Genomic DNA, 27,056 nt, shown 5'->3' with positions numbered 1-27,056 from the left:
TAAACATTTTCTAAATCCTAACGATTTTTCAAAAATAGCAGATCTACAAGCTCATAGCGCGGCACCGAGTGCCGCGCTATGAGCTTGTAGATCTGCTATTTTTGAATAGCCAAAGAAATCTAAAGTGACACAGATGCGTTCCAGGTCTTAATGGGTTAATTTCCGAAAGAATGTCTCAACTTCCAGTGTGTGTTCTGTTCAGGAAGAACAAGAGATTAGATCACAAATAGGAGGGAAGTCGGCAGTGGTGTAAAGTAACTAAGTACATTTACTCAAGTACTGTACTTAAGTACAATTTTGAGGTACTTTTACTTTACTGGAGTATTTCCAATTGTCAAAACTTTTTCTTCTACGCCACTACATCTCAGAGGCAAATATTGTACTTTTACTCCACTACAATTATTTGAAAACTTTAGTTACTAGTTACTTTGCACATATATATATATATATTTGTTATGCACTTAGCTCTATTTTATACCTAGGCAATTTGAAAATAGCAGATCTACAAGCTCACAACGCGTCGCAATGCGACGCGTTGTGAGCTTGTAGATCTGCTATTTATCAAACATTTTAGTACATTTACTTTTGGCACTTTAAGTACATTTTCATACCAAGACTTTTGTACTTTTACTCAAGTAAATTTTGAATTCCGGACTTGTACTTGTAACAGAGTACTTCTACATTGCAGTATTGATACTTTTACTTAAAGACGGGGTGCCGTGATTTTCAGTGATTCCCCCCCCCCCCCCTAAAACATAATCATCAGGAATTATGGTTATACTAGGAGGAAGATTTTTTTCAAAAAAGTGTACTTAAATTGTTAAAATTATGTTTTTATGTGGACACGCCTCCAGTTCATTAAGTATACCTGGTTCAGCACCTCCTCCACCACCTTAGCACCACCCACCTGTCCTAGTCCCCCCTCCTCCTCATGCCCACACCTGTTGTGTTATGATAATGAGGGGGAGGATATATTTTTACTATGTCACTAAAGCGCTGTTTTTCTATTGGCACGTTTGACCCTCAAGGTTTCAGCCTCCAGGTAGAAACTCAAAATAGTCAGAGAAGACATAAAACACCATAAAAACACCACCAGGGGGCTTAATGAAGTTCTATCAACCTCATAGACACATGAAAAACAGAAAAAGTGCAAAACCATGGCACCACCTCTTTAAGTAAAATATTTGAGTTATTTTTCCACCACTGGAAGTCGGCCTGGCTGAACTAGTTTCTCTCTATCATCCACCAGCTCTCAGTCAGTCCCCAGCCACTGATGTAAGAAATAGCTAACTGAATCAATATTATGATACTTTCCCTTTTTTTTGTGTGGCAGCATTAAAAACAATATCCCTGCCAGTAAGTCTTACAATAAAAATGAATCGCATTGAACAGTTGTCATACTTAATGAGTTTGTCAGCATCTTGAGGGTATTTTGTTAAAAAACTCATTGGTATGCTATCTATTTCTTTGGGCTTTCACTATGTTGATTTAGATTTATAGCACTCCATTTCAGCAAAGCTCATTTGACCACTAATCATGCTGAAAGTGAGTTTGCCTCCATTTCCCCAACTGTCAGTTCTACCTACCTGACTACTGCAATAGAACAGATATATATCTTTGCCAGACCCAGGGGGTCGGCCTACAGGAGGCTTTGTCGGTCGGTCGGTCGGTCTGTCCCTCTTTTCCTCTGCACACACGTCATGCGAAGTCCGGCCATTCAGATTTCAACCACTAGGGGTCTGGCAGTGCTCCGAGGAGCACCTTTTCAAGTTATGCTACACCAGCTAATATGATAATGACTGTGCCATCACCTTCTGTTTTGTCTGTGTGCCTTCCTTAACTGATTTTACTTTATTAGATCAGTGCTAGTGCTAGTACTATGCACACGGACGCGTACTCACACACACATGCGCGCGCACGCACACGCACACGCACACGCACACGCACACAAACATACATATACACCAGACTTTTTTATACAAGTTAAAGTTAAATAATTCAAAATTGACTTGAGTACAAAAGTATTGGCATCAAAATGTACTTAAAGAACCAAAAGTAACTGTACTGAAATAGCGAGAGAGCGAGAGAGGGTACTGTACAAGCGTACAGTAGATCGGCTATTTTCAAATAGCCTAGGTATAAAATAGGGCTAAAGTGGTTAATGTATGTTTTATAATAATTTATATCTGAAAAGTAACTAAGTTTTCCAATAATTGCTGTGGGGTAAAAGTACAATATTTGCCTCTTGAGATGTAGTGGAGTAGAAGTAAAAGTATTGGAAATCGGAAATATTGAAGTAAAGTACAAATACCTCAAAATTGTACTTAAGTACAGTACTTGTAAGTAAATGTTCTTAGTTACTTTCCACCACTGGTAGCCTCTCACATAAATGATCAAGAGTGTATACAGTAAGTACTGTAGGTAGGTTAACATTAAGTGATGGTCAGCTTTTAATTAAGTTCACATGTACGTGCAGTATTATGGTCAACATGAGTCACCATGACTCCTGTGGGTGTGTATGTGTAAGTTCATGTCACCATGACATATGTGTGGGTGTGCATGTTACAGTAAGCTGACGTCACATTGACCTGTGTGTGTGCAGCACTGTATTGAGCACAGGGGACCTAATTACGATGCCCATCCTCGTGTTTGCTCCCAGATGGCAAATAGCGGGTGGGTGGGATAGGTGTAACCTGGAAACCAGATGAATCTGCCAGTGCAAAAAAACGTGTGCGTGCGTGTGTGCGTGCGTGCGTGCGAGAGAAGCAGAGAGAGCGAGAGAGAGAGAGAGAGAGAGAGAGAGAGCGAGAGAGCGAGAGAGAGAGAAGCGCTGGTTTAATATGTCCCATGTCTCCTCCCACCAGAGAGGGCACATCCACACTGAATGACAGATTTGGGCCAATTAAACCAGAACTAGAACATATATAAATACTGTGCACATACACTTATACACGATATAGCCATTTAGCAAATGCTCTTATCCGGAGCAAATTCCAAGTGTGGAATCAGAGTGAGCTGGCATGGACCCTAGTCCAAGGGTCTTCAACAGGGGGTCCGGGACCCCTTGGGGGTCCTCAGAGAGTTACTACAGGGGGTCCGCCAAATCTTTGTGTGATATGATAATGTTTTTTTTTTACCTTAACCACTTGAACCCTAGCATCCCTTTTCTGAGGAGAACTTTAGCCAAAAAAATAGCCGAGCGCGAGGCGTTGTGAGCTTGTAGATCAGCTATTTTTTGGCAAAGAGGTGTTTGGTGAAGAGGGGAAAAAAGAGCAGACCAAGTAGACAAAAAAAGTTGAATCTGAAACACAATGTTATACTATAAAGGGGGTCCCTGCTTCATCCCTCTCTCAGCTAGGGGGTCCTTGGCCTGAAAACGTTGAAGACCCCTACCCTAGTCAATAGAAGAAGAGTAAGAAGAGTGCAAAGACAACATTTTAGTGCATTAAGACCTGAGGCCGATTCTACCAAATCACACTTTCACGATTTTTTTAAAATGTTCAAAAATAGCAGATGTACAAGCTTGCAGCACATGTGAGCTTGTATATCTGCTATTTTTTAATAGCCAACGCTAAAATCTAAAATGACTCATAAAATGATCATTTTACCCGGTTTTAATGGGTTAAAGAAACTAGGATACCAGGTAAACATCAACTAGCATCTGTCTAAACGACATGGTATTTAAATAACAATCTTTTATGTTATTTGTGGTCATCTTAACCACTTTATAGCCGATCTACAAGTTCACAACCGCGACAAAATGCGACACGCTGGGAACTTGTAGATAAGCTATTGCCGTTAGTTAGCAGTCAGTCTCTCTCTACCTCTTTATTTATCGATCTGTCTCTATTTGTCTCTCTATCTGTCTCTATCTGTCTCTATCTGTCTCTATCTGTCTATCTGTTTGTCTGTCTGTCTATATGTCTGTCTCACACAGACACATTGCAGTACTTCCATAGCAGTTCTTCCACATATGATTGTCTGCCTTGAGTTGTTTTTGTGTGGGTTTATTTTGTTTTAGTTTTTTTTTCCAAAATCTTCTCCACTGGGATGATCTAATAATAAGCAGACATACTCCAGTGGAATGCAGCTGCCAGTACTCTCTCTCTCTCTCTCTCTCTCTCTCTCTGTCTGTCTGTCTGTCTGTCTGTCTGTCTGTCTGTCTGTCTGTCTGTCTGTGTCTCTCTCTCTCTCTCTCTCTCTCTCTCTCTCTCTCTCTCTCTCTCTCTCTCTCTCTCTCTCTCTCTCTCTCTCTCTCTCTCTCTCTCTCTCTCTCTCTCTCTCTCTCTCTCTCTCTCTCTCTCTCTCTCTCTCTCTCTCTCTCTGTCTCTCTCTCTCTCTCTCTCTCTACACACAGAGACAGAGTTCAAGAAGTATATTGAATCCCAAACAGCATCTCAGTGTTATTCCATTCTTTGAATGCTCCCGTCTGCATTGGAATATTCTCCCCTCTGCATTTCCCATAGGAGACCCTACATGAGCTGTCTACACAATACAATTTTCAGTATCCATTTAACTCTGAGAGTGTAAAAAAACGAGCCCCAAAAAACTGGCCCTACGCACTATGTACGTAGATCAGTCCAGAACAGATTGTAAAAATAGAATTGCAAGGTTTTGCAATGGTCTGACGTGTGTGTGTGTGTGTGTGTGTGTGTGTGTGTGTGTGTGTGTGTGTGTGTGTGTGTGTGTGTGTGTGTGTGTGTGTGTGTGTGTGTGTGTGTGTGTGTGTGTGTGTGTGTGTGTGTGTGTCTTTGCATGCCCTTGTTTTTCAGTCATGGGTGAAAAAAAAGCAGTTGCTGACACACTGGCAGACCCCCGCAACAAGAAATTCTCAATCCTGACTTGGGCTTGTTCAATTATTCATACTGATACTGCAGCGCTCAGAGAGAGAGAGAGAGAGAGAGAGAGAGAGAGAGAGAGAGAGAGAGAGAGAGAGAGAGAGAGAAAGAAAGGGAGAGAGAGGGAGAGGGAAGTGGGAAGGGCAAGAGAGGGAGAAGAAGAGAGAAAGGTAGGGAGTTGGAGAGCAAATGATAGGAAAGATTAAGCAAAGAAGAAAGCGAGCAAGAAGAGGGATGGAGAGTGGTAGGCATAGAGATGGAGGGAGGGAGAGAGAGTAGTAGGCAGAGAGATGGAGGGAGAGAGAGAGAGAGTAGTAGGGAGAGAGAGAGAGAGAGAGAGAGAGAGAGAGAGAGAGAGAGAGAGAGAGAGAGAGAGAGAGAGAGAGAGAGAGAGAGAGAGAGAGAGAGAGAGAGAGAGAGAGAGAGAGAGAGAGAGAGAGAGAGAGAGAGAGAGAGAGAGAGAGAGTAGTAGGCAGAGAGATGGAGGGAGAGAGGGAGAGAGAGTAGTAGGCAGAGAGATGGAGAGAGAGAGAGATTAGTAGGCAGAGAGATGGAGGTAGAGAGAGTAGTATTAGGCAGAGAGATGGAGGGAGAGAGAGAGAGAGTAGTAGGCAGAGAGATGGAGGTAGAGAGAGTAGTATTAGGCAGAGAGATGGAGGGAGAGAGAGAGAGAGTAGTAGGCAGAGAGATGGAGGGAGGAGGGAGGGAGGGAGGGTGCAGAAACATGGGTATTCCCTGAGAAAGGCAGCTTTGTCAGTTGGAGATGGAGTGTGTGTGTGTGTGTGTGTGTGTGTGTGTGTGTGTGTGTGTGTGTGTGTGTGTGTGTGTGTGTGTGTGTGTGTGTGTGTGTGTGTGTGTGTGTGTGTGTGTGTGTGTGTGTGTGTGTGTGTGTGTGTGTGTGTGTGTGTGTGTGTGTGTGTGTGTGTGTGTGTGTGTGTGTGTGTGTGTGTGCCCACCGGCTGCATTTTCTTTATTCTGCTCCACTGTGTGATGTGCTTATCCCGCTGGGCTTAGCTGTGCACACCTTTTTAGTCTCTCGCTCGCTCTCTCTCTCTCCCTCCCTCCCTCCTCTCTCTCCTCTCCTCATTCCCTTTCACTTTCTCTTTCTGTCTCTCTCCATCTCTCTCTCCTTCACCGCATGGTCTCCCTCTTAATCGCCTCATCTCCTCCTCCTCCTCCCTCCTTCTCTGTCTCTGTCCTTTTATCGGTTCTGTTCCGCCCCTCGCCGTCTTCTGGGACCCCCCCCCCCCCTGCCATTAGAACTATGACAACTCAGAGGGAGTGTTACTGAGCCCCCCCAGAGGGCTGTGCACTCACCTATAAGGTCACGGCTGGTACCAGTGACCTTGACGTTGTGATCATTTCCCTCCCTATACAGACAGACGCCTCGGGTTACGTTATGACTTGTTAGATAGCCTACACCAGTTGTTCTCAAACCTTTTCATGTCAAGGACCCCCAAATTGACACTTATTAGCCCGCGGACCCCCATTTGAAAAGATAAGCCAGGGACCCCCATAAGAGAAGATTTTTACGGCTCTAGCAGTGATTCTCAATCATTGTAATTTAAGGACCCCCACAGTTTGACATGCATTAGGGCTACGGACCCCCATCTAATGGCATTTCTATCTCTGGGACCCCAATTCATATTGTAAAATCAATGTTAATTTAACTCTGAGAGTGTACAAATGGAGTGTACAAATGGAACCAAATGGACCCTAACGGGTCCATTTGGTTCCATTTGTACGCTCTCAGAGTTACATACCCAGGGGTCCATTTGGTTCCTATAAATCATTTAGCTGGGGACCCCCCTGGTATCCCCTCAAGTACCCCTGAGGGTCCCCGGACCCCACTTTGAGAACCAATGTTGTAGATCGCCTACTACATTACCATCAAAATGGTCCTCTGGTCTTCTGTGCAATCTGGGAACCCATGCATGCTGTAAAATATCCTTTATACTGTATATTGGTATATACCCTTTTTAAAAAATATATATAATCTGTTTTGAGAGAATACTATATGACCTGATGATCTCAAAACTTGTTTTTGATCACTTTTCTTGTCCTGTTTCTCCTTAATACCGTACATCCATGTATCCTCTTTCCTCTCCTCTCCTCTCCTCTCCTCTCCTCTTCTCTCCTCTCCATGTCTCCTTTCCTACTCCTTGTCTCCTCTCATCTCACTCTTCTATTCCCTGCACTCTTCTCCTGTGTAGTTTAATACGGCAGACCGGCGTCAGCCTTTTTTCAAATTGTATTTCTTCATGGAAATCATGGACTGCTTCTCATGGGAGGAGATGGGGTGAGGATGAGGCATGATGAGAGTGAGAAAATAGAAGAGATAGCGGAGAGAGAAATAAACTTGTGCTATGGTGAAAACAGAATGAAGACAATTCTTGCGCGGTTGGCCACAAAAACATATAATCGCTGTCGGGCATTTTTAAACTTTTAACCCATTGAGACCTGAAGCCCATTCTACATGTCTCCTAAATCTCAACAGTTTTCTGAAAAACTTAAGTTTCTATATCAGTGGTGCTCAATCTTTTTCATGTCAAGGACCCCCAAAATGATATGTATTTGGCCGCAGACCCCCATTTTTGGTTCCAGGGACCCCCAGAAGCAAAGGTTTGAGTTAAAAATGTTCGCTTTAGAAATATATATATTCAAAGATTTGCACACATTTTCACGATTTTTCAAAAATAGCAGATCTACAAGCTCATAGCGCGGCACTCGGTGCCGCGCTATGAGCTTGTATATCTGCTATTTTTTAATAGCCCAAAGTGTAAAATAATGCCTTTTAGCTCAAATCTAAAAATGACACAGTTCCAGGTCTTAATGGGTTAAATATATATATATATATATCAGTGCTATTGAACACCCTTATGTCTGTGTGTGGGTTTTACAAATATTGAACAAATGGAAAGTTTTAAAAAGCACTTCTGACTAAACCTCCTATAACTCCATTGGATCCTCAAACTTCTCGGTCAAACCACCTAACTCCAACTTTGTAGATTGGTTGTTTTTTCCATCATTGATAAGAATGACAGAATCTCGACATTTTTGCAATTTATAAAGTCACCATGCCAACTTTGATGAGGCTGTATTCTGTTGTTCTAAGAACATGCTTTTTTTTTTCATTTCCTGAAAAGTAAATATTTTGGACATAGCTGGTTTCTTCTTGCCTGGTAAACCCTCCCTCCAGAAATCTCATTTCCATTTGATTGCTGGAGTGAGTCTGGCATGAACGCCCATTCTGCAATATTGGCTCTGTACGCCAAACTGGCGAGCCTATCAGCGTCGTCGCACATCGTTCTGTGATTGACAGCGACAGTTGGCCAATCAGGTGGCGAGTTCGAGTGAGCCCGAATGAAGCCGAGTGCAGCCTGAGTGCCGCCGACAAAAGACGAACGGCAGCCATTGTTGTTGTCCGAGTGCCGTCACTTCTTAGTTTCGTTCTTAAAACGGTCTCAAACGTATTTTTTGAGGCACGGAATTTACTATTAAGATATCGTTTGGATAGAATTTAGTTGTTTAACTTCATATATGTGGTCAATTAATCATGACAGAGCCTATTTAAAAATAAAAATTTAGAGAACCGGCAGGGGCGGGGAGTGACACGCATGTATCCGAATAAGGCAACCTATTTTGGGCATGTCTCAAAAGTCCCGTTGCGTCACATTAGTCTGGAGGTGGTAAAAACAAACTGCTGATTGGCTGAAGGGAAAAACGATCATTGGCTGAAGGGGTTGTCAGTCAACGGTATTACTCCCGCCCAACTCCAGCCCGCAGCCAATATTGCAGAATGGGCGATCATGCCAGACTCACTCCAGAAATCAAATGGAAATGAAATTTCTGGAGGGAGGGTTTACCAGGCTAGGTTTCTTCTGCCCGGCAGCAGAGATATATGGTGAAAGATATATTTGGTGAAAGAAGTGTGGTGAAAAAAAACATCATGAGGCTAAAAAGAGAGTACAAGAGGGGAAGAAGAAGATGACTCCATATGCAGTATGTTTAGTATGCAGTACTACTGTATTCTGGAACATCCATCAATCTAGTGCATCATCTTCACATCATTTTGTATTCAGGGAAGCGTATTTCTATTTACTGAGCGGGCATGCTTGTTATTCAACATTCAACTTCATGAAACTTTCACTTCCGCTGTCAGACAAATCAGACACACCTGGGAGGGGAGTTTGCTCTTACTCTCTCTCTCTGAGGGCCTCTGTACCACTCCGCCGGAGTTCTGGTGGTTTTGCATAAAGCCACTTTGATTGTTTTTGAGGGAGAGAAGGGTGTTTTTCATTCACAGCAACCCCCCTGCACTAGCCTTTAGGCTACAGCTGCACAATCTACACTCTGGGGCTGCTGACTCTGAGTCTGATCACAATCCACAGCGATGTTTGCCACAGACACCCTTTTCAACTGGGTCACGACCCATGAGGATGCAGCCTCTCTCACCTCCTCCCAGAGTGCGTCCCTCTTCCCATCCGACATGCGGTCGTCATGCGGTCGTCATGCGTTGTCATGCATATTTCATGGATAATTGAGTTTGATCACCCAAGGTGGTGGCAGGTTACGGCTAAGCTCATTAATAAATCAAAACAGATAAGAAGTGGCATCATGGGATTTCATATGGCATTGGACCGAGGAACCTTAGCTTTCCAGCTTGGCACTGCATGTCAATAGGCCTACGTTGTGTTTTTTGTTTTTGTTTTGTACACTTTGTTTAAACTTGATTATGCAATAGGTAGTTCCGACGAAGCAATCTGATTGGTTGAAATAGCTATCTAGCCGTGCTTCAAACAAGCATGACAGCACACCTAATCAAAATATAAAAATCAGCTGGGCGTATCAGACGGAGTCTCGAAGAGCAGAGAAGTGGCTAGGCTAGCAATTTGCATGGGAAGTTTGCAACCGTAGCAGCTAAATCTGGCATTACAATAATTTGAATTTCTATCGCATATCTTAAATACAACGAGATTGAGCTAACAGTTAAGTTTAGTTTCTCTATGTGTCCAGTCTGAGAAAAGTTGTCTATGCGTGGCTGAGTAAACGAGGACTCTGTCTGTCTCTGTCAGACGGACCCCATGTATTTCCAGGATAACAGAGATAACATTGGCGGAAAGGTTGTTATTTTGAGAGAGAAATGTCCCGCAATATGAATACATTTTGAAATGTGTTTAAAATGTTAAACACAAGAAGCAGAGATACAAATAAAATAAAAGATCTTCTGTAAAGCACTTTGAGCTGTCATGAAAGGTGCTATACAAATAAAGTGTAGTATTATTATTATTATTATTATTATTTTCACTGGCTTGCCAATAATCACGATAACCCTCTCGTAATATAATATGTAATATTGCTTAACTTAATCGATTACCTACATTTAGTATACAAAGGGTGTGCTGCAGGCCTTCTGAAACCTTCTGCATTGTATAATTTCAACAGAAAAATATCAGCATCATATTCCGCATTCATATAAAGGATCTTTTTCGAAGATATAGTGTTTGGATGACATCACCTATTGACACTTCAGGCGCAGTCATCAGGCACACAGCTGGCCATCTGACGTGCCTGTATTCAGTGTGGAGTGGACACAGCTGGGAACAGCTGATCACAACCACCCAGCTGGACCAGGACAGCAATGAGAGCTCTTTATATACGAAAAGAAACCACATCGAGTGGCTTAAAACTCAGCAGGGATTCAGATCAAACACGCACTTCAAAGGCTTGCATTTCTCAAACAGTACAAGGGTTTGAATTGTCAACATTGTCAACACTTATTGTGGCGCAACAACATCTTAGAAGCACATGAATATTAAAGAAGGGGTTCTATTGTGGGAAAAACTACCCCACAGAATTAGGTCAATGCAACTGGTGGGGGACCAACACCTGAGCTGATTTACCCTTTGGGGGGGGGGGGGGGGGGGGGGTAGTACATGTACTCAAGTACTGTACTTAAGTACAATTTTGAGGTACTTTTACTTTACTGGAGTATTTCCAATTGTCTACATACTTTTACTTCTACTCCACTACATCTCAGAGGCAAATATTGTACTTTTACTCCACCACAATTATTTGAAAACTTTAGTTACTAGTTACTTTGCAGATATAGACTATTCCATTATAAAACATACATTAACCACTTTAGCCCTAATTTATACCTAGGCTATTTGAAAATAGCCGATCTACAAGCTCACAGCGCGTCGCGCTGCGACGCGTTGTGAGCTTGTAGATCTGCTATTTTCAAACATTTTTTGTACTTTTACTTTTGGTACTTTAAGTACATTTTGATACCAATACTTTTGTACTTTTACTCAAGTCATTTTTTAACTCCGGACTTTTACTTGTAACAGAGTACTTATACATAGCAGTATTGATACTTTTACTTAAGTAAAACATTTGAGTACTTTTTCCACCACTGAGTATAGGGCTGGACTGTCAGAGGAGTCTCCTGCTGTGGGCCTCCACCACCTGGGCTCCCACACTTTCTTCCAAGGAGCCTCATTATCCAACAAGCCTCCATCCTGGAAAAGGCTCTGCTGCTTGTTAAATACCACAGGGTTCATCACACCAATGCCTCTGGGGACACACACTCCCTGAGAGAACAGGGGGGGAGAGGCCAGGAGGAAGAGTGTGTGTGTGTGTGTGTGTGTGTGTGTGTGTGTGTGTGTGTGTGTGTGTGTGTGTGTGTGTGTGTGTGTGTGTGTGTGTGTGTGTGTGTGTGTGTGTGTGTGTGTGTGTGTGTGTGAGTGAGGTGATGTTTGCACACACAGCAAACTCCTGTGTGTTCATTTAACTGATAGTGTAAGAATGGGGCAGTGGTGTGTTCTACCGTGTTACGCTATATATACGTACTGTAGTGTGTTTTCGCAGCCAAGCGTAGCCCTCTACTAACCATTTCATCCATTGAAAACGCGCTGGTGTATCTCCACGACCACGCGCATGTCGTGCAGGGAATGATTATCCCAGGGATCTTCAACGTTTTCAGGCCAAGGACCTGCCTAGCTGAGAGAGAGATGAAGCAGGGACCCCCTACTCTATATTGTATAAAATTGCGTTTCAGATTAAAGGTTTTTGTTTACTTAGTCTGCTCTTTTTTTCCCTCTACACCTATAGCCTCTTTGCCAAAAAATTTACTATTTTCGGCTAATGTTCCCCTCAGAAAAGGAATTCTAGGGTTCAAGTGGTTCATGTAAAAAAACTAAATCATATCACACAAAGATTTGGCGGACGCCCTATAGTAACTCTGAGGACCCCCTAGTGGTCCCAGACCCCCTGTTGAAGACCCCTGGATTATCGTATCCCTCCAAAAAAAAACTAGAACACACTGGAATGCGGTACATTTTTACACTATCAGAGTTAAACTGAAGCCTCATGTTTTTACTCAGTAGTACAACGATGTTACTTGCTGAAAAGAACTGCTGTTGAATCAGTTCTTTTCGGCAAGCGTCACCATCGTGCAGTGGTGTATAAATTAAGCTTAACCCTCAGGGTTTCACAGTGCGACACTGTCATACATCAACTGTGAGCCAGGTGCTTGGGCGTCTTTACAAAAACAAGCTGTTGTAGAGGCAGGAATTAGATGAAAAGACCTTGCATTGTTTATGAGGTTGAGGGGGGGAAAAACAAATCTTTCAGAGGAGGGTTTTCCTTTCATTTTATGGGTTTGACAGAGTACCCCCCAAGCTCTCATTATGGTGCATAGTCGTGTTACATGGCGTTGTGTATACCCCGGTGTCAACAAGAGGCATGGCTTTTCTCCTCGAAAACCACCGGAATTATTCCTCTCTAACAAGTGCCACCGGGGACAGTTTATGAATTAATGAGATGTCAGAGATGTCATCTCTTTATCCACTCAATCTCACACAAAAAAAAAGAAAAATAATAATCCTCCTCCTCGGAGGTGACACAATGTTGTGCCATGGATCTTGTCTGGATCGTGTCGATATCAAGTGGCTTCACTCTGGAGGTGTCATTTTACAGCGACGTTGTGATGTGATGGGGGCCTTGTATAGCACAAACGTTGAATTCTTTGGTTTGATTTGCTGGGGGGGGGGGGGGGGGGGGACCATGCCTCTGCTTTTGATTCCTTCCTAACCTTTGGTCACTCATTTTTTATGGCCGGTGGGGATATGTTTTATCCCTGTTTCTGGCCATACATGCATTTCCTTTTGAGAAATGTAGACTGTCTGATATGTTTGATATATATGTTCAACTACATTAACCCTGGTGTCCCTATTTTAGGCACATTTTCTAAATGTATCAAAAAGTGTCTTTTTACAAATTGAATACTTGATAACAATCGCTTAATCTTTTGGTATCTCGCAGAACAATGGAGTAAATTAATGCCACCTGATTCTTGGCATCAAGGCATTTTCTATATCGATTTGAATATGGAGACATAAAATTGCTGTTTATGAAGCGTTTATAAATTAGACCCGATGGCAGATGGTTGTTTAGCGTTTTGTATACATTTATGAGCTCAGTATATGTTCGAAATCACGGGTGTATGTGTTTATGTATAGAAGAGCAACCTACAGTATACCACACATGATCTGTCTTTGTATTTAGATCAATGACTCAATGTGCACGGAAGGAAGCTCATGTCTCGCAAGGTCAGTGCATAATGTTTCTGAAGTATTGCATTTCTTAACCAATAGTATTATTATTAGCTGTTTTCTACATTGTGCATTCAATATATTCAAATCACCAGACGGTTATATCATCAATCTCTAAATACAAAATATGCAAAGCTGACACTGACATATGAATATTGGTCCTTGGGTTTGACGGATACTGGCATGATTCTTGGAAATGAAAACTGTTTGAAAAGCACTTTTTTTTCTGATATGAAAGGTTTGTCTTTTTAAAGTGAAGTAGGGCACCTTCTCATTATCTTGCCAGGTGAGGAGATGTCCTAGAAAATGCTGCTTTGCCAGCAAAATATTATGCAATCATCTGTACCTTGGAATATAATTACAAAATATGTTACCAACTGTGCTGTTTAGAACTTACAGTGAATCATATCCTCTATACTTTATCCCATTAAGACCTGGAACGCATCTGTGTCACTTTTTCATTTGAGCTAAAAAGCATTATTTTACACTTTGGCTATCCAAAAATAGCAGATATACAAGCTCGTAGCGCGGCACCGAGTGCCGCGCTACGAGCTTGTAGATCTGCTATTTTTGAAAACTCGTGAAAATGTGTGCAAATCTTTGAATACATATTGTTTAAAGCGAACATTTTAACTCTATTCTTTGCTGCTGGGTGGTCCCTGGAACAAAACATTTTGAGATGGGGGTCGACGGCCAAATACATATCATTTTTCAGGGTCCTTGACATGAAAAAGTTTGAGAACCACTGATATAGAAACATACGTTTTTTCAGAATACTGTTGGTATTTAGAAGACATTTGTAGAATCGGCTTCAGGTCTTAATGGGTTATTCATGATATATAAATATATATATAAAGTACAATGATAAAGTAATGTAATGGATTTTAATGATACAGTAACCAGTGTCAGAGTCACTGCAAACATTTCATCATGTAATGTAGTCATTTCAGATTGGATCCATAAGAGATGGCTCCAGGGTTAAGCACTTGTTATATTGTTGCTGTCAGGTGGAAACCCTGTAGGCTATGTCCTAAAACTAACCCTAACCTGTGATCCAATGGATCCAATGTTATTCACAAGCTCTTGCTAATACTTTTCATTGGTTAAATATATTTAAAACCCGCAGACAACTTTCAACCTGGTGTCCCTATGTTGGGCGAGTCATTATAGGCGAAAATATTCAAAAGTATAGCGAAAATAGCAGACTTGTGGAACTGCTGCATATTGATAAGCTAATGTACCTGTGACAAGATTTGTTCTCACTGTATATATACATATATATATTTTATTATTATATTATTTTTCTTCTCTTACTGAATATATTATTACGTTTAGAATGTTGCACAAGGTTTGGCGTAACAAGTACCAACAACATTTCGCTGCTTGCACTTGTATAAGTTAGTGGCAAATAAAAGCTTATTGACTCTTGATTCACTGTCATACGACAAAGCATAAAATAGCATTCAATTACGAAAAAAACGAAATGATTAAATGGAGGTACAAGGTTTCAGCCCGACAGTGACAATACAGTATAAAAGCCCCTGGGATGGTCCCTAGGGGTTAAATCTATTGAAAGACAAAACAATGCATTTGCTCAAATCCTACTCTTCAGCAACACATTCTAATGTATTTGACGGCTTAGTAGCATTATGCAGGCAAGGTATTAGCATTGTTGTGATTATGATTGCTCCCCATTCATGGCTGTCGTGTGTGGTGATGTCAGAGGAGAGGCTGTTTTAATCTGACAGTGGATCAGCTTTCCCAGCTGGAGTCTGAGCCAATATTTGTCGAGTACCTGCAGAACACTTCTCTCGTTGTTGTTTGTTGTTGTTGTTGTTGAAGTAGGTCAGGGGTGAACAACCATCACTTTTTATATAATCATGATAGTTAAGCAGGATGCACATAGAAACAAAACGTTTTGTGTACTGTGTGTTATGTTATCAAGATAACTGTGCTTTTGACTGTGTTTGTTAGGATGACGTAATGGTTGAATGCTGCCTATGGTGTGGAAGAATCACAATTAGCTTGTTTTCAGTTGGTAAAGGGACATTCCTTATCTTTGGAGTCAAATCAGTTATGTGCCACCACGTCACCCAAAACGGTCTGCACATGTTTCTGTTGCTAAGTAAAAAGTACTGTATATTGTGTATGTCATTTGCTAGCCTGAGGTCTGGGTCAGCGGTACTGCAGGCCCCCCCATCACCTAAGAAAGTGTGCTTCAAAGTCAACAACGACCATGCCTTGATATCACCACTATTGTTCCTGGACTTTAAGTTTTTTTTATTAAATGTAGACTTGTTCATCAAGAGAACTGCATCCTTCTTACAAAACCACCTACACAGATGTCTATTGTTAGCAGCTTTACTGAAACATGATGCAGCCTACCTAACTGTACAAACCACTATGGGTTTCATTTGTCAACTTGTCCCTGGAAGAAATGCATATCCTATATATCAGGGGTCTTCAACGTTTTCAGAACAAGGACCCCCTAGCTGAGAGAGAGATGAACAGGGACCCTCTCTATATTATATAAAATTGTGTTTCAGATAAACTTTTTCAGCTCTTTTTTCCCTCTACACCTATAACTCTTTGCCAAAAATAGAAAGGGGATGCTAGGGTTCAAGTGGTTAAAAAAGAAAATCCTATCACACAAAGATTTGGCGGACCCCCTGTAGTAACTCTGAGGACCCCCTAGGGGTCCCGGACCCCCTAGCTGAGAGAGAGATGAAGCAGGGACCCCCTCTATATTATATAAAATTGTGTTTGTTGAAGACCCCTGCTATATATGCATGGCTATACCATCCGATGCATGTGTGAGTGCGCCAGAAAACCCGACTACACTGTGAAAAGGATGTTCATTCAACTCTGAGTTAAATTAACATCAGGTTTTTACTGTGTGACATCACTGTAGCAAATATCATGTGAAGTGAACCATCGGTACATGCGAACATGTATGCTATTGACCATATTCACATGATGGCCATTTTGGTCCTGGGTGCGGACGCCCCCACTCTCATCAGGATGACTTAAAAGTCTACTGATTAGGAAAGAAGTGTTAGTTGAGGTTGCCTTGAACGTGATGACTCAAATGAGAGACGTGACTAGGCATTTTCCTCTCCTGACAACCACCCTTCCATGAACACAGGCAATGCATTTCACACCAGCACCTAAAGCACATCGCCAAGTGGGTTATCATCTGCAGTCAGCAAGAAAGATAAATCTGCCCCCACCCACCGCTCCCCACCCACACACACACACACCTCTTAATTTCTTTGCTTCTGTGCCCAAATGACCTTCAGGGCCTTCATACGTTTTACTTATCCAGCAATTATCCCCTTTTGACCATTTGGCATGATACGAATTCTGATTAGCGATTCTTTCGCTGCAATCTCTGCTCTCTGCTCTCTTTCTCATCTTCCCTCGCGCCTCTTGCTTTATCACACCTTTTGACACACCACCAAAGTCAGGAATGCTCAACTATAACATTTAGTATCACAATTTTATTACAAAAATTAAACTTTTCAACTTTCCTTTTTGCCATGCTTGGAGCATATAACAATACAGTAAAAAACCCAGACCCAAAGAAGATCATAAAGCAGACTCCAACAATGCTTTCACAGCACTCTGTCATTCATGCTGTTACTATACAGATACTGTAACATTCCTAATACATAGTACGAACGCCTGCCAAAACACATCATGTCAGATAACAAACCAAACAAATTAGTAACATTTACCAGAAGAACGAGAAACTCAGTTCCACCCGCCCAGAAAACATGAACCAATACATTTAAATTTGCAACTTAAGAACATGAATGAATGTGCAGAATATTTGTACCAGCCCAAGGCACCCAGGCTTTGTAGCATGTTGGCAAGTAACGACATTCTTACAGAAACACTTGAAGCGAACAATTACAAACTGACTTGTACCCACAGTCTGACTTTGCAGCGTCCTTCAACATATAGCCTCCTCTTCTTCTGGCTTTCTCTTCGTCAGTCACAGTGCAAGATCCGGAAGGGTGGGGGAGAGAGGGAAAGGTCTGGGAGCTGTACCGCGTCAAACATCACTTTACGGCGCCAAACACTGACAAGAATTGGATGGACAGCCTAATCTCTCACTCTCAAAAGGGGAAGAGAGAGAGTGGTCATGTAATTCCTCACTTAGGTTGTGAATTGTCCAACACAAGGAACACATTGCCCAGCTGCCAGTCCAAGACAAAATAAGCTAAATGAAAAGCTCAGGTGTGCTTTCAACGAAACCTCCAAGAAGAAAGAAAGAGAAACAGATAACACTTTGCCACTGAGGTTTCCATGACGAATGTGATTTTTTTCCCCCTCAAGATGAAAACTTTTATGCTGCCCACAAATATCTAAGTAGGTGTGAATAGAAATCCCGGATTTAAGCTTATCGACAAATAAAGATCAAATTGTCTCTAACAAATGTCAAATGAAGATAGGAATGACAAAAGCTCAGAAATAGGTTGAGGCCTTGGCCAAATGGCAAAATGCAGTTCAGTTGAGGGAACGACAAGGCTCAAATGTCCATTTGGTCGCTCCACCAAATACTTCGATGTTGGCCTCCGTCCAAGAGAACACGTTGCCAGCTTGCGCCTTGCTGTTGCAGGTGGCCAAGTTGTAGATCTCCCCTATTGAAAGCTTCCTATCCCAGATATTCAAGTTGGCCAACTCACCAACAAACGCTTGTGTGGCATCAAACCCCCCTCCAATGGTGTCCTGTGAAATAAGACAGTTACAGCTTGTCAGTTATTTTAATTTGGTCCGGGCACAGTACAACAAAGGCTTGAATTGGTGGCTGTGGTAGTAGAAGTCGGGGGTGGGGGGACATGGTGAGTGGTTGCTGTCTATAAAAACAATTCCGTAAAGTTTTACTTTCTATAATTTAACAGGACCATTATTCCATCACTTTAATGGTTTAACGTCTCTGCCGGTAACCCCATGAGTGTTGTTTTCGCTCTCCGCAGAAATGGCTTTCTCTTTGAAATATCTGGGAAAGTGTGTCTCCACCAAAATCTTAGGTTTTTCTGGATAAGATTCCAATGGGATTTCTATTGATGGTCTGATATAACTGGCACTAATTATATTGGTAGGCCTTAACCATCAATGTCGGAATAGTCCCATTACATGAATATTCCTGCCTTTGATCTTTGCTTCAATGACACTCTGGTATTTACTAAATAAAAACCATAATTTGTTCAGCCTTGTTTCTCAGTTTGTGTGAAATGAAACTCAGCCGCACACAGAGGGGGATTACAGACAATCAAAAATACATTTGTCCACGGCTTCCTTCATACCTGCCAACACCCCTGAATTTAGCAGGAGAATCCTTCGCTTCTGAATTGTAATATCTCCTGAAAATATCCTTAATTTTGGACAACTCAACCCAGACTCTATGGTAAAGGTGAGCATGCCCATGGGCGTTACACATCCCACTGATATACAGCCAGGGCCATAATGTTAATACTAAGTCAGTGAATACTAACCGAATACCAAGTCAGTGCATACTAAGTGAATAGTAAGTCAGTGAATACTAAGTCAGTGCATACTAAGTGAATACTAAGTCAGTGAATACTAAGGGAATACTCAGTCAGTGAATACTAAGTGAATACCACGTCAGTGCATGTTAAGTGAATAGTAAATCAGTGAATACTAAGTCAGTGAATACTAAGTGAATACCAAGTCAGTGCATGCTAAGTGAATAGTAAATCAGTGAATAGTATGTCAGTGCATACTAGGTGAATACCAAGACAGTGAATACTAAGTCAGTGAATACTAAGTCAGTGAATACTAAGTGAATACTAAGTCAGTGAATACTAAGTGAATACTAAGTCAGTGAATACTAAGTGCATAGTAAGTCAGTGATAACTAAGAGTGAATTCTAAGTCAGTGAATACTAAGTGAATTGTAAGTCAGTGAATACTAAGACAGTGAATTCTAAGTCAGTGAATACTAAGTGAATACTAAGTCAGTGAATACTAAGTGAATACTAAGTCAGTGAATACTAAGTGAATACTAAGTCAGTGAATACTAAGTGAATACTAAGTCAGTGAATACTAAGTGCATAGTAAGCCAGTGAATACTAAGACAGTGAATTCTATGTCAGTGAATACTAAGTGAATAGTATGTCAGTGAATACTAAGTGAATAGTAAGTCAGTGAATACTAAGTGAATAGTAAGTCAGTGAATACTAAGTGAATAGTAAGTCAGTGAATACTAAGTGAATAGTAAGTCAGTGAATACTAAGTGAATAGTAAGTCAGTGAATACTAAGTGAATAGTAAGTCAGTGAATACTAAGTGAATATTACGTCAGTGAATACTAAGTGAATACTAAGTCAGTGAATACTAAGTGAATAGTATGTCCGTGAATACTAAGTGAATATTACGTCAGCCGCCCCCACCAGAAAATATTAGAAAGTATCTGGCTTCCTTACTTGCTCTTGTCCTAAAACCAGCACTCCCTGTGGTTTGATTGGGTGGTATGGTGCCAAGTTCTCTCCGTTTCCCCGCATCACTCCATCCTGGAAGGCCTCCCACATCCCGTCACGTGTGGTCCAGGTGATACAAATATGATGCCATTTGCCATCATTGATAATGAATGGCAACTTTGCAACCTGCAACAGTGGCAAATTACAGTTAATCTGAAACTCATTGACATTAATGTATTCATCAAATCAACATTTAGGGGCATCTTGGCAATTATGCATGAACTCGATTCCTTATCTTAGGCTACTCAAATGACCAAACTGCTGCATCATCAAATGTAATAAAAATGGTCTATATTCAGAAGTAAGACTGCCATCACCTTGTCATTGATGAGAATTTCCATGGGATTGTTCCCCCATTCGATCAGTACAAGTTCGTTGGCCTGGCCTGGGACAGCGTAGGAGAAAGGTGTTCCCACCCCGGGCGACGCGTTGGACTTGATCCACAGACACACGGTGAAGGAGTACATCTCGGGGAGGGTCCTCTTGGCTTTGGCATACATGTAGTTGGTTCTCAGGGGGAAGGTTAGCTGGAACTTGTCCATTGGTCTGTTGGTGTCTTTGCCTGCAGATAAGATCATGTTCAGTCCATCGCAGAGATTCAGTGTAAACATCTGAAGATTTTTTTATTTTTCTTAACCCCATTAGACCAGGCTTTGGGAAGTATATTTATTACGTTTACTTGTCGCATGGCTATCACACAGACATGGTCTTGGGAAATTAGAAATTAGAGGAGGAATGCATGTGTGCTCTTAGTCTTAAATGCACATACGCATGCACGCGTAAACACACACACACACACACACACACACACACACACACACACACACACACACACACACACACACACACACACACACACACACACACACACACACACACACACACACACCTTTCACATAGACACTAAATGTCTCTATATACTATTCAATTACATTTTTCTGCCTTTGACTCTATACTGTATATCTCTGTATACTGTATAGACGTGTGTGCATGTGCATGCATGGGTCCTGAATTTTCCATGATGCTGAAGACCATGTCACAACAGGCATATTGTGTGTGTGTGTATTGTGTGTGTGTGCACACACACACACACACACACACACACACACACACACACACACACACACACACACACACACACACACACACACACACACACACAAGCGAACACACACGTTGCTCCATTGTTTCTTCGTAGACCTACAGGGAGCTGAACAAGCCTGCAACCTTGATCGATGTTCTACAACGCACCTCTCTGTGTGAATTACTGCTGGACACGGGGCGCTCAATGTTAAACCAAGCACCTAAAGTTTCTCAGCTATGCACGTAAATTATGCTTCCCATTTTATGGCACGACATAATTTAGGCTAATTAAATTACAGCCAAAACTAAAAATGTCAACGCACAAGTGATAATCGGGATTTCATTGAGTTATGCAAAGCACTGCAGCTCTCTCTCTCTCTCTCTCTCTCTCTCTCTCTCTCTCTCTCTCTCTCTCTCTCTCAGTTGTGTGCGCAGCGCGAAGGCTGCGGCATTGTGAACATGTGCAGCCAGTTACATGAGTAAATAAGAGAGTCAAGACATCTTGCCTAATAAAGCCCCCGTAGCTTTAAGTGGCCAGTTAAACGAGCTGCCTATTAGGTCCCTGTTTAAGCTGAATGTTGTGGAGTTTAAAGTCCATTCTCATGTCTTAATGTTTCTATATGAATCATTCTGAACGCACCTTTCTCGAGGTCCGTTATCCGATGATGCATAGAAGTCAGCGTGGATTCCACTCTGTTCCGCTGGTCCGTGTCGTTCCTCTGGCCCGGTTTAGTGTCCTCTATAGTGTTGACCCGGGACAAGACCTGCTTCTCCATATCATCTATTTTGTTTTGTAGGAGATCTTTTAGGCTAGTCGCTTGCACGGTAGTGTTACCTCGGCTGTATTGCTGAATGGGACAGAGGGAATTCGGTTAAAGGATGGGGAAATTGGTTGTATTCGATTGTATTATTTTTAATCAAACGCTTAAATTGTTTTCTTGTGTTGGTTCGTTTTTGCATTAGTTGGTCTGCCTATTTGTTGAGTTGTGTTCGGCGTCACATGGTTTATTTAGCTTTCTAAAGACAACGCATTTGACCCCGGTGGCATGCCATGCACAGAGATGACAAAGTACTGCACATGATGGGCAGAATACTTCGACAGAATAGAGGCTATACCGTAATAAGGTCCTAATTCAACCAACTTTATACATACAGTAAGAAACGCAAGTGTTTGACCTGATCATTAAACCCCTTGCTCTCCTACCTCGAGATTCTCCAGCCTCTGCTTGAGGGTTTGTAAAGTCTGCCCCAGTTGGGCCAGCGTGTCCGACGGACCGCGAGAAACATCCCCCATAGTGTTCTTCACACCCGGCCGCCTGCCGCCCGGTCCCGCCTCGGGCAGGCTCTGGCTCTCACACCGGCTCAACTTGGACGTTAGTTCCCTGATTGTTTCCTTTTGGTTCATAATGGTCTCCTTTTGCTGTAGCACGGTTTCCCTCAGCTGCATGACCGTGGTTTTCAGGTCCTCCGCCGGACCGCTATTCTGCATCGTTGCGGAGCACAAGTCCATATCCTTGGGCACCGACGTGCAAATAAACTGGGTCTGTCCAAAGTCTTGAGCAGACCCTTCCACGACCAGGCAGGAAAGTAAAAAAAGTTTCCAAGACATTCCGTCCATCATGGCTCCAGTCATGTTTGACGACGTGAGTGGAGTTTGTGGTCGCTGTGAGTGCGGGCGAGTTCAGCACTACGGAGCTGTCCACTGATGCTGCGTGAATTCAGCACCACGGAGCTGTCCACTGATGCGGGTGTGAATTCAGCACCACGGAGCTGTCCACGGATGCTGTGTGAATTCAGCACCACGGAGCTGTCCACTGATGCTGCGTGAATTCAGCACCACGGAGCTGTCCACTGATGCTGTGTGAATTCAGCACCACGGAGCTGTCCACCGACGCTGTGAAGAGTGAGCACCACGGAGCTGCACCATGCACGGAGCTGTCCACTGATAGGATACTGTGAGACTTTGCCGTCGCTCATCCCAGTTTTTATAGCAGAGACAGCCCCGCGCACGTTCACTGCATCACAGTGGGGAGGCAGTGGGTTTTGCTTAAGTGTCCAGCCCCTTATTTAAGGTGGACCATGAATTGGCGGATGGCCAACATGGAATTCCCTTTATAAAAAAGAGAAGTTAAAGACTAATGTACACTCTAAACTTCAGTGCAATGTGTGTTGTTGATAGTCCTAGATTGACTGCAACTGGAGTGAAATTCGTTTTTGATCAACTCACTAGAGATTACTCCAATGATGCCTCTTCATCTGGTCGCTGAAAATGTTTGTATTCATATAAAATACATATAAAGTATTAAGCCCAGAAAGTATTTATTTTCAGTTTTTGTACGATTTAAATGCTTGTACATTGTGTAAATATGCGAGTGTAAGCCATACAATAGGCTATGTGAAGTGAACTTACAAGGCATACCTTAAAAGGAAGCAATCGTGGCGGCATTCCTGTCCCACAGTCAGACTCTCTCTCTCTCTCTCTCTCTCTCTCTCTCTCTCTCTCTCTCTCTCTCTCTCTCTCTCTCTCTCTCTCTCTCTCTGTCCCCCAGTTTCAATCTGTAAAATACTATAAAATATCACTGCCCACCATTGTCTGGTGAACCGATCCATTCCATTTACTGTACCGTGAAATGTCATTCATAATCATGTTGAATCCTTGGCTATACTCTCCATGACGGACGGTCCATGTTATGACAAGCTTACAAGTTTCCACATTTCTGAATTAGCATACCATTATGCATGTCCCATATGAATAGAATTATTTTGCCGTATAGTGATAACTTTTGTTTTCTTACATTTCTAACATTTCGGGTTTAAATGCTTTATACCCTGCTTCCTCCATGCTTTAAATGTAGGCCTGCAGTAGTTTCTTTTTTTTTTGTGGAACACATTTCAAACACTGATTTATTGAGAGCAACCACATTATAAAGCCTCTGGGTTTAGCTTTTGTCTCGTCTGACGTGTCTCCGCAGCTTGGGGAACAGAAATGGTTGTGTAGACTGTCATTATGCTGAAACCTCGCCATACGCTACAGGAATATGTAATGTTTTGAAATAATTGAACAGGCTGTTATGTAACTATTCCCCAGGCTGTTACATTAATATTTACAAGGTATACAGCCAGAGAAGCGCGGCATGCAGCAACAGTTAGTATGGATGATGTTGGAAATATTATATCGTATAACAGTATGTCAGTATAGCCTATAGGCTTGCAGGCCAGTGGAATGTATAAGTAACCATAAATTACAGTGTTATAGAGCTGTTAGCCTGCTCTTAGATCTGCTTTAAAGTTGCCCAGTAGGCTGTACAGCATGTGCGTAAATCAGCATTACAGTAAAAACACGTGACATTGGAAACAAGTCTGCAATCTAAGCGCTTTCCCTAACCCCGTCATTTGTCTTTTTCCTCTCGCATTTCAAGACGTTTATTAGGCTCGTGTGCAGGACTTGGTGGAGCTGCTGGCCCGCTGGCTAAAATAAGAGAAAATTGACCCATCAGTCCATTTTAATTTGTTGAATTATCGATCGCACGCGCGTTGTAATCAGCTAGATGCCACGCTGAGGGCGAGGAACACACGAGATAACAAATAGTTAATGGCAAAGTCTAATTGCTGGCCTGAGACATACATGTAACAAATTATCCCCTGTATCTCAGCACATGCACACATTCAATTATTTCCATTAGTTTGCACTGAAGCCGCACAGATCATCAAGTAATGGTTCATTAAACCGCCCCCCCCCCCATTACCTATGAATAATATAATGTTAGTTTAACATAGGAAAGCAAATAATCCCTCGTTCAGATATACTGTAGGATTCAAACTGTATACCCACAGCCACAGCCCACCACTTCTACAGCAACACCTACACTATACAGTAGACAGCTTGCCATATTAAGTATATCTTATCAATATTCATCTTCTAGCTACTGCATAAAAAAGCCAGCAGCACCATATGTTCAGCCCCATGCCTTCCTCTCTCTTACACCATGTGTTTCTCACTCTGCTCCAGTATTCTGTTGAGGGGAAACTGCACTAAATGCCAATCAATAGTTGCCATTCTTAAGCATGCTGCAGAATGTTTCCAAGTAACACGCTCTGTTTTCAGGAACTTAAAAAAAATGTCTGTCTTGGAGACATGTCACAGATGCAGCCAGACAGAAAGGTGTACCATGATGCAAGGAGTGTCTTAAAAAGATCGCTACCCTCATGGGAATTGTTCTACCTTTAAAAAGCCTGAACTTCTTCACATTCTTGAACACGCAGTTCTCAGAGTCAAACAGATTCAACATTACTATTTTTCTATTTTTTTCTTCTCCAAGATATTCTTTTTACAGCGTGGCAAGTACTGTACTTTTGTGAAGTATTATTTCCAATTTTCTGTACTTTTATTTGTACTCCACAACATCTCAGTGGCAAATATTGTACTTTTACTCCACTACAATTATTTGAAAACTTCAGTAAGTAGTTACTTTGTAGTTTTGTTTTATTATTACAAAACAATGCGACACATTGTGAGCTTGTAGATCTGCTATTTTCAAAAGATCTTTATACTTTTATTATACATTTGAAAACTTGTGAAATAGGACATTCTGCATAATGAGTGCTCTCTACTTTTGGTTCTTTAAGTACATTTTGATGCCAATACTTTTGTACTTTTACTAAAGTAAATGTTTTATTCTGGACTTTTACTTATTACAGAGTAGGCTTATTTCTACATTGCAGAATTGATCCTTTTTTATTAATAAAAAAAAATGTAGGAGCCTACTTTTACCACCACTGTCTAACGCTGTGGTGTGTATGTCCCCTGAGTAGACCATCTGTCTGCCCCAAGGAAAGTAGACCAATCACAGTGAACTACAACTCAGCTGTTAGCATAACAGTTATTTAACGTTCCCAGCCAGGAGAAAAGCCTGGAAAACAATTACAGCCAAAAGTGTCAAGGGCAGGACATCCATATGTACTTCCCCTGGTCTTTTTTTCCCACCCTGACCAATCACCACACAGTTTTCATGACCTGGGAATGTAAACAGATCTGCTCAGCATTAAGTTCTAACTTCCTTTAAGGGTTTAGTATGGTACTTTCTGTAGGCTACTTCAAATTGCAGCAACTTACTAGCAGAGGTGGAAAGTAACTAAGTACATTTACTAAAGTACTGTACTTAAGAAAGATTTGGAGGTATATGCACTTTACTTGAGTATTTCCAATTTCCAATACTTTTACTTCTACTCCACTACATCTCAGAGGCAAATATTGTACTTTTACTCCACTACAATTATTTGAAAACTTTAGTTACTAGTTACTTTTCAGATATAAATTATTATATTATGAAACATACATTAACCACTTTAGCTCTATTTTATGCATAGGCTATTTGAAAATAGCAGATCTACAAGCTCACAACGCGTCGCTTTGCGACGCGTTGTGAGCTTGTAGATCTGCTATTTTCAAACATTTTTTGTACTTTTACTTTTGGTACTTTAAGTACATTTTGATACCAACACTTCTGTACTTTTACTCAAGTAAATTTAGAATTCCGGACTTTTACTTGTAACAGAGTACTTCTACAGTGCAGTATTGATACTTTTACTTAAGTAAAACATTTGAGTACTTTTTCCACCACTGCTTGCTATAGCCACAGATTGCACAGGGAAGCCTGTTGTTATTAGACACTGTCTTGTTTTATTTACACATGCACAGAACCTTGGATGATGCTCTACAACACACACCACAGCTCAGAGCACAAGGTCGGGCCAGTATCAATGCAGTTTGCTTCAGCCAACACTCATTCTTAGCCGAGCTGGACTCCCGAGGGTCTGTGTGGGAAAAAGGGCTGCGATCCATAATGATCAGTCTCTCAGGCTCACTGAATAATGCAAGGCTTTATAATAGAACCCACTCTCTGATGGCAGAGATAGATAAGGACCATTTCACACACTGGCAGAGCTCTACTTGCTTATTTATCCAGCATCCGCAGCATAGCAGGACGGGGAGGAGGGAGGGAGGGTGGCTATG

The 27,056-nt window shown here is 41.8% G+C and overlaps 1 protein-coding gene across 1 annotated transcript; it reads right to left on the bottom strand.

The window, feature by feature from the left end:
- Positions 1-17,282: 17,282 nt before the first annotated feature.
- Positions 17,283-22,882, bottom strand: LOC311061329 (neuronal pentraxin-1-like). Its single transcript, XM_084079929.1, has 5 exons — positions 22,248-22,882; positions 21,684-21,891; positions 20,278-20,522; positions 19,907-20,086; positions 17,283-18,190 (listed from the first exon to the last, which is right to left on the bottom strand). Exons 1-5 carry the CDS (start codon positions 22,674-22,676, stop codon positions 17,969-17,971), a joined length of 1,284 nt encoding a protein of 427 aa, XP_083936055.1. The 5' UTR covers positions 22,677-22,882; the 3' UTR covers positions 17,283-17,968.
- Between the last annotated feature and the right edge of the window lie 4,174 nt (positions 22,883-27,056).

The sequence above is a fragment of the Gymnoscopelus microlampas genome, assembly GCF_963454915.1.
Source record: "Gymnoscopelus microlampas genome assembly, chromosome: 2".
NCBI classification, from domain to species: Eukaryota; Metazoa; Chordata; class Actinopteri; order Myctophiformes; family Myctophidae; genus Gymnoscopelus; species Gymnoscopelus microlampas.
This window is presented reverse-complemented; position numbering and strand designations above follow the sequence as displayed.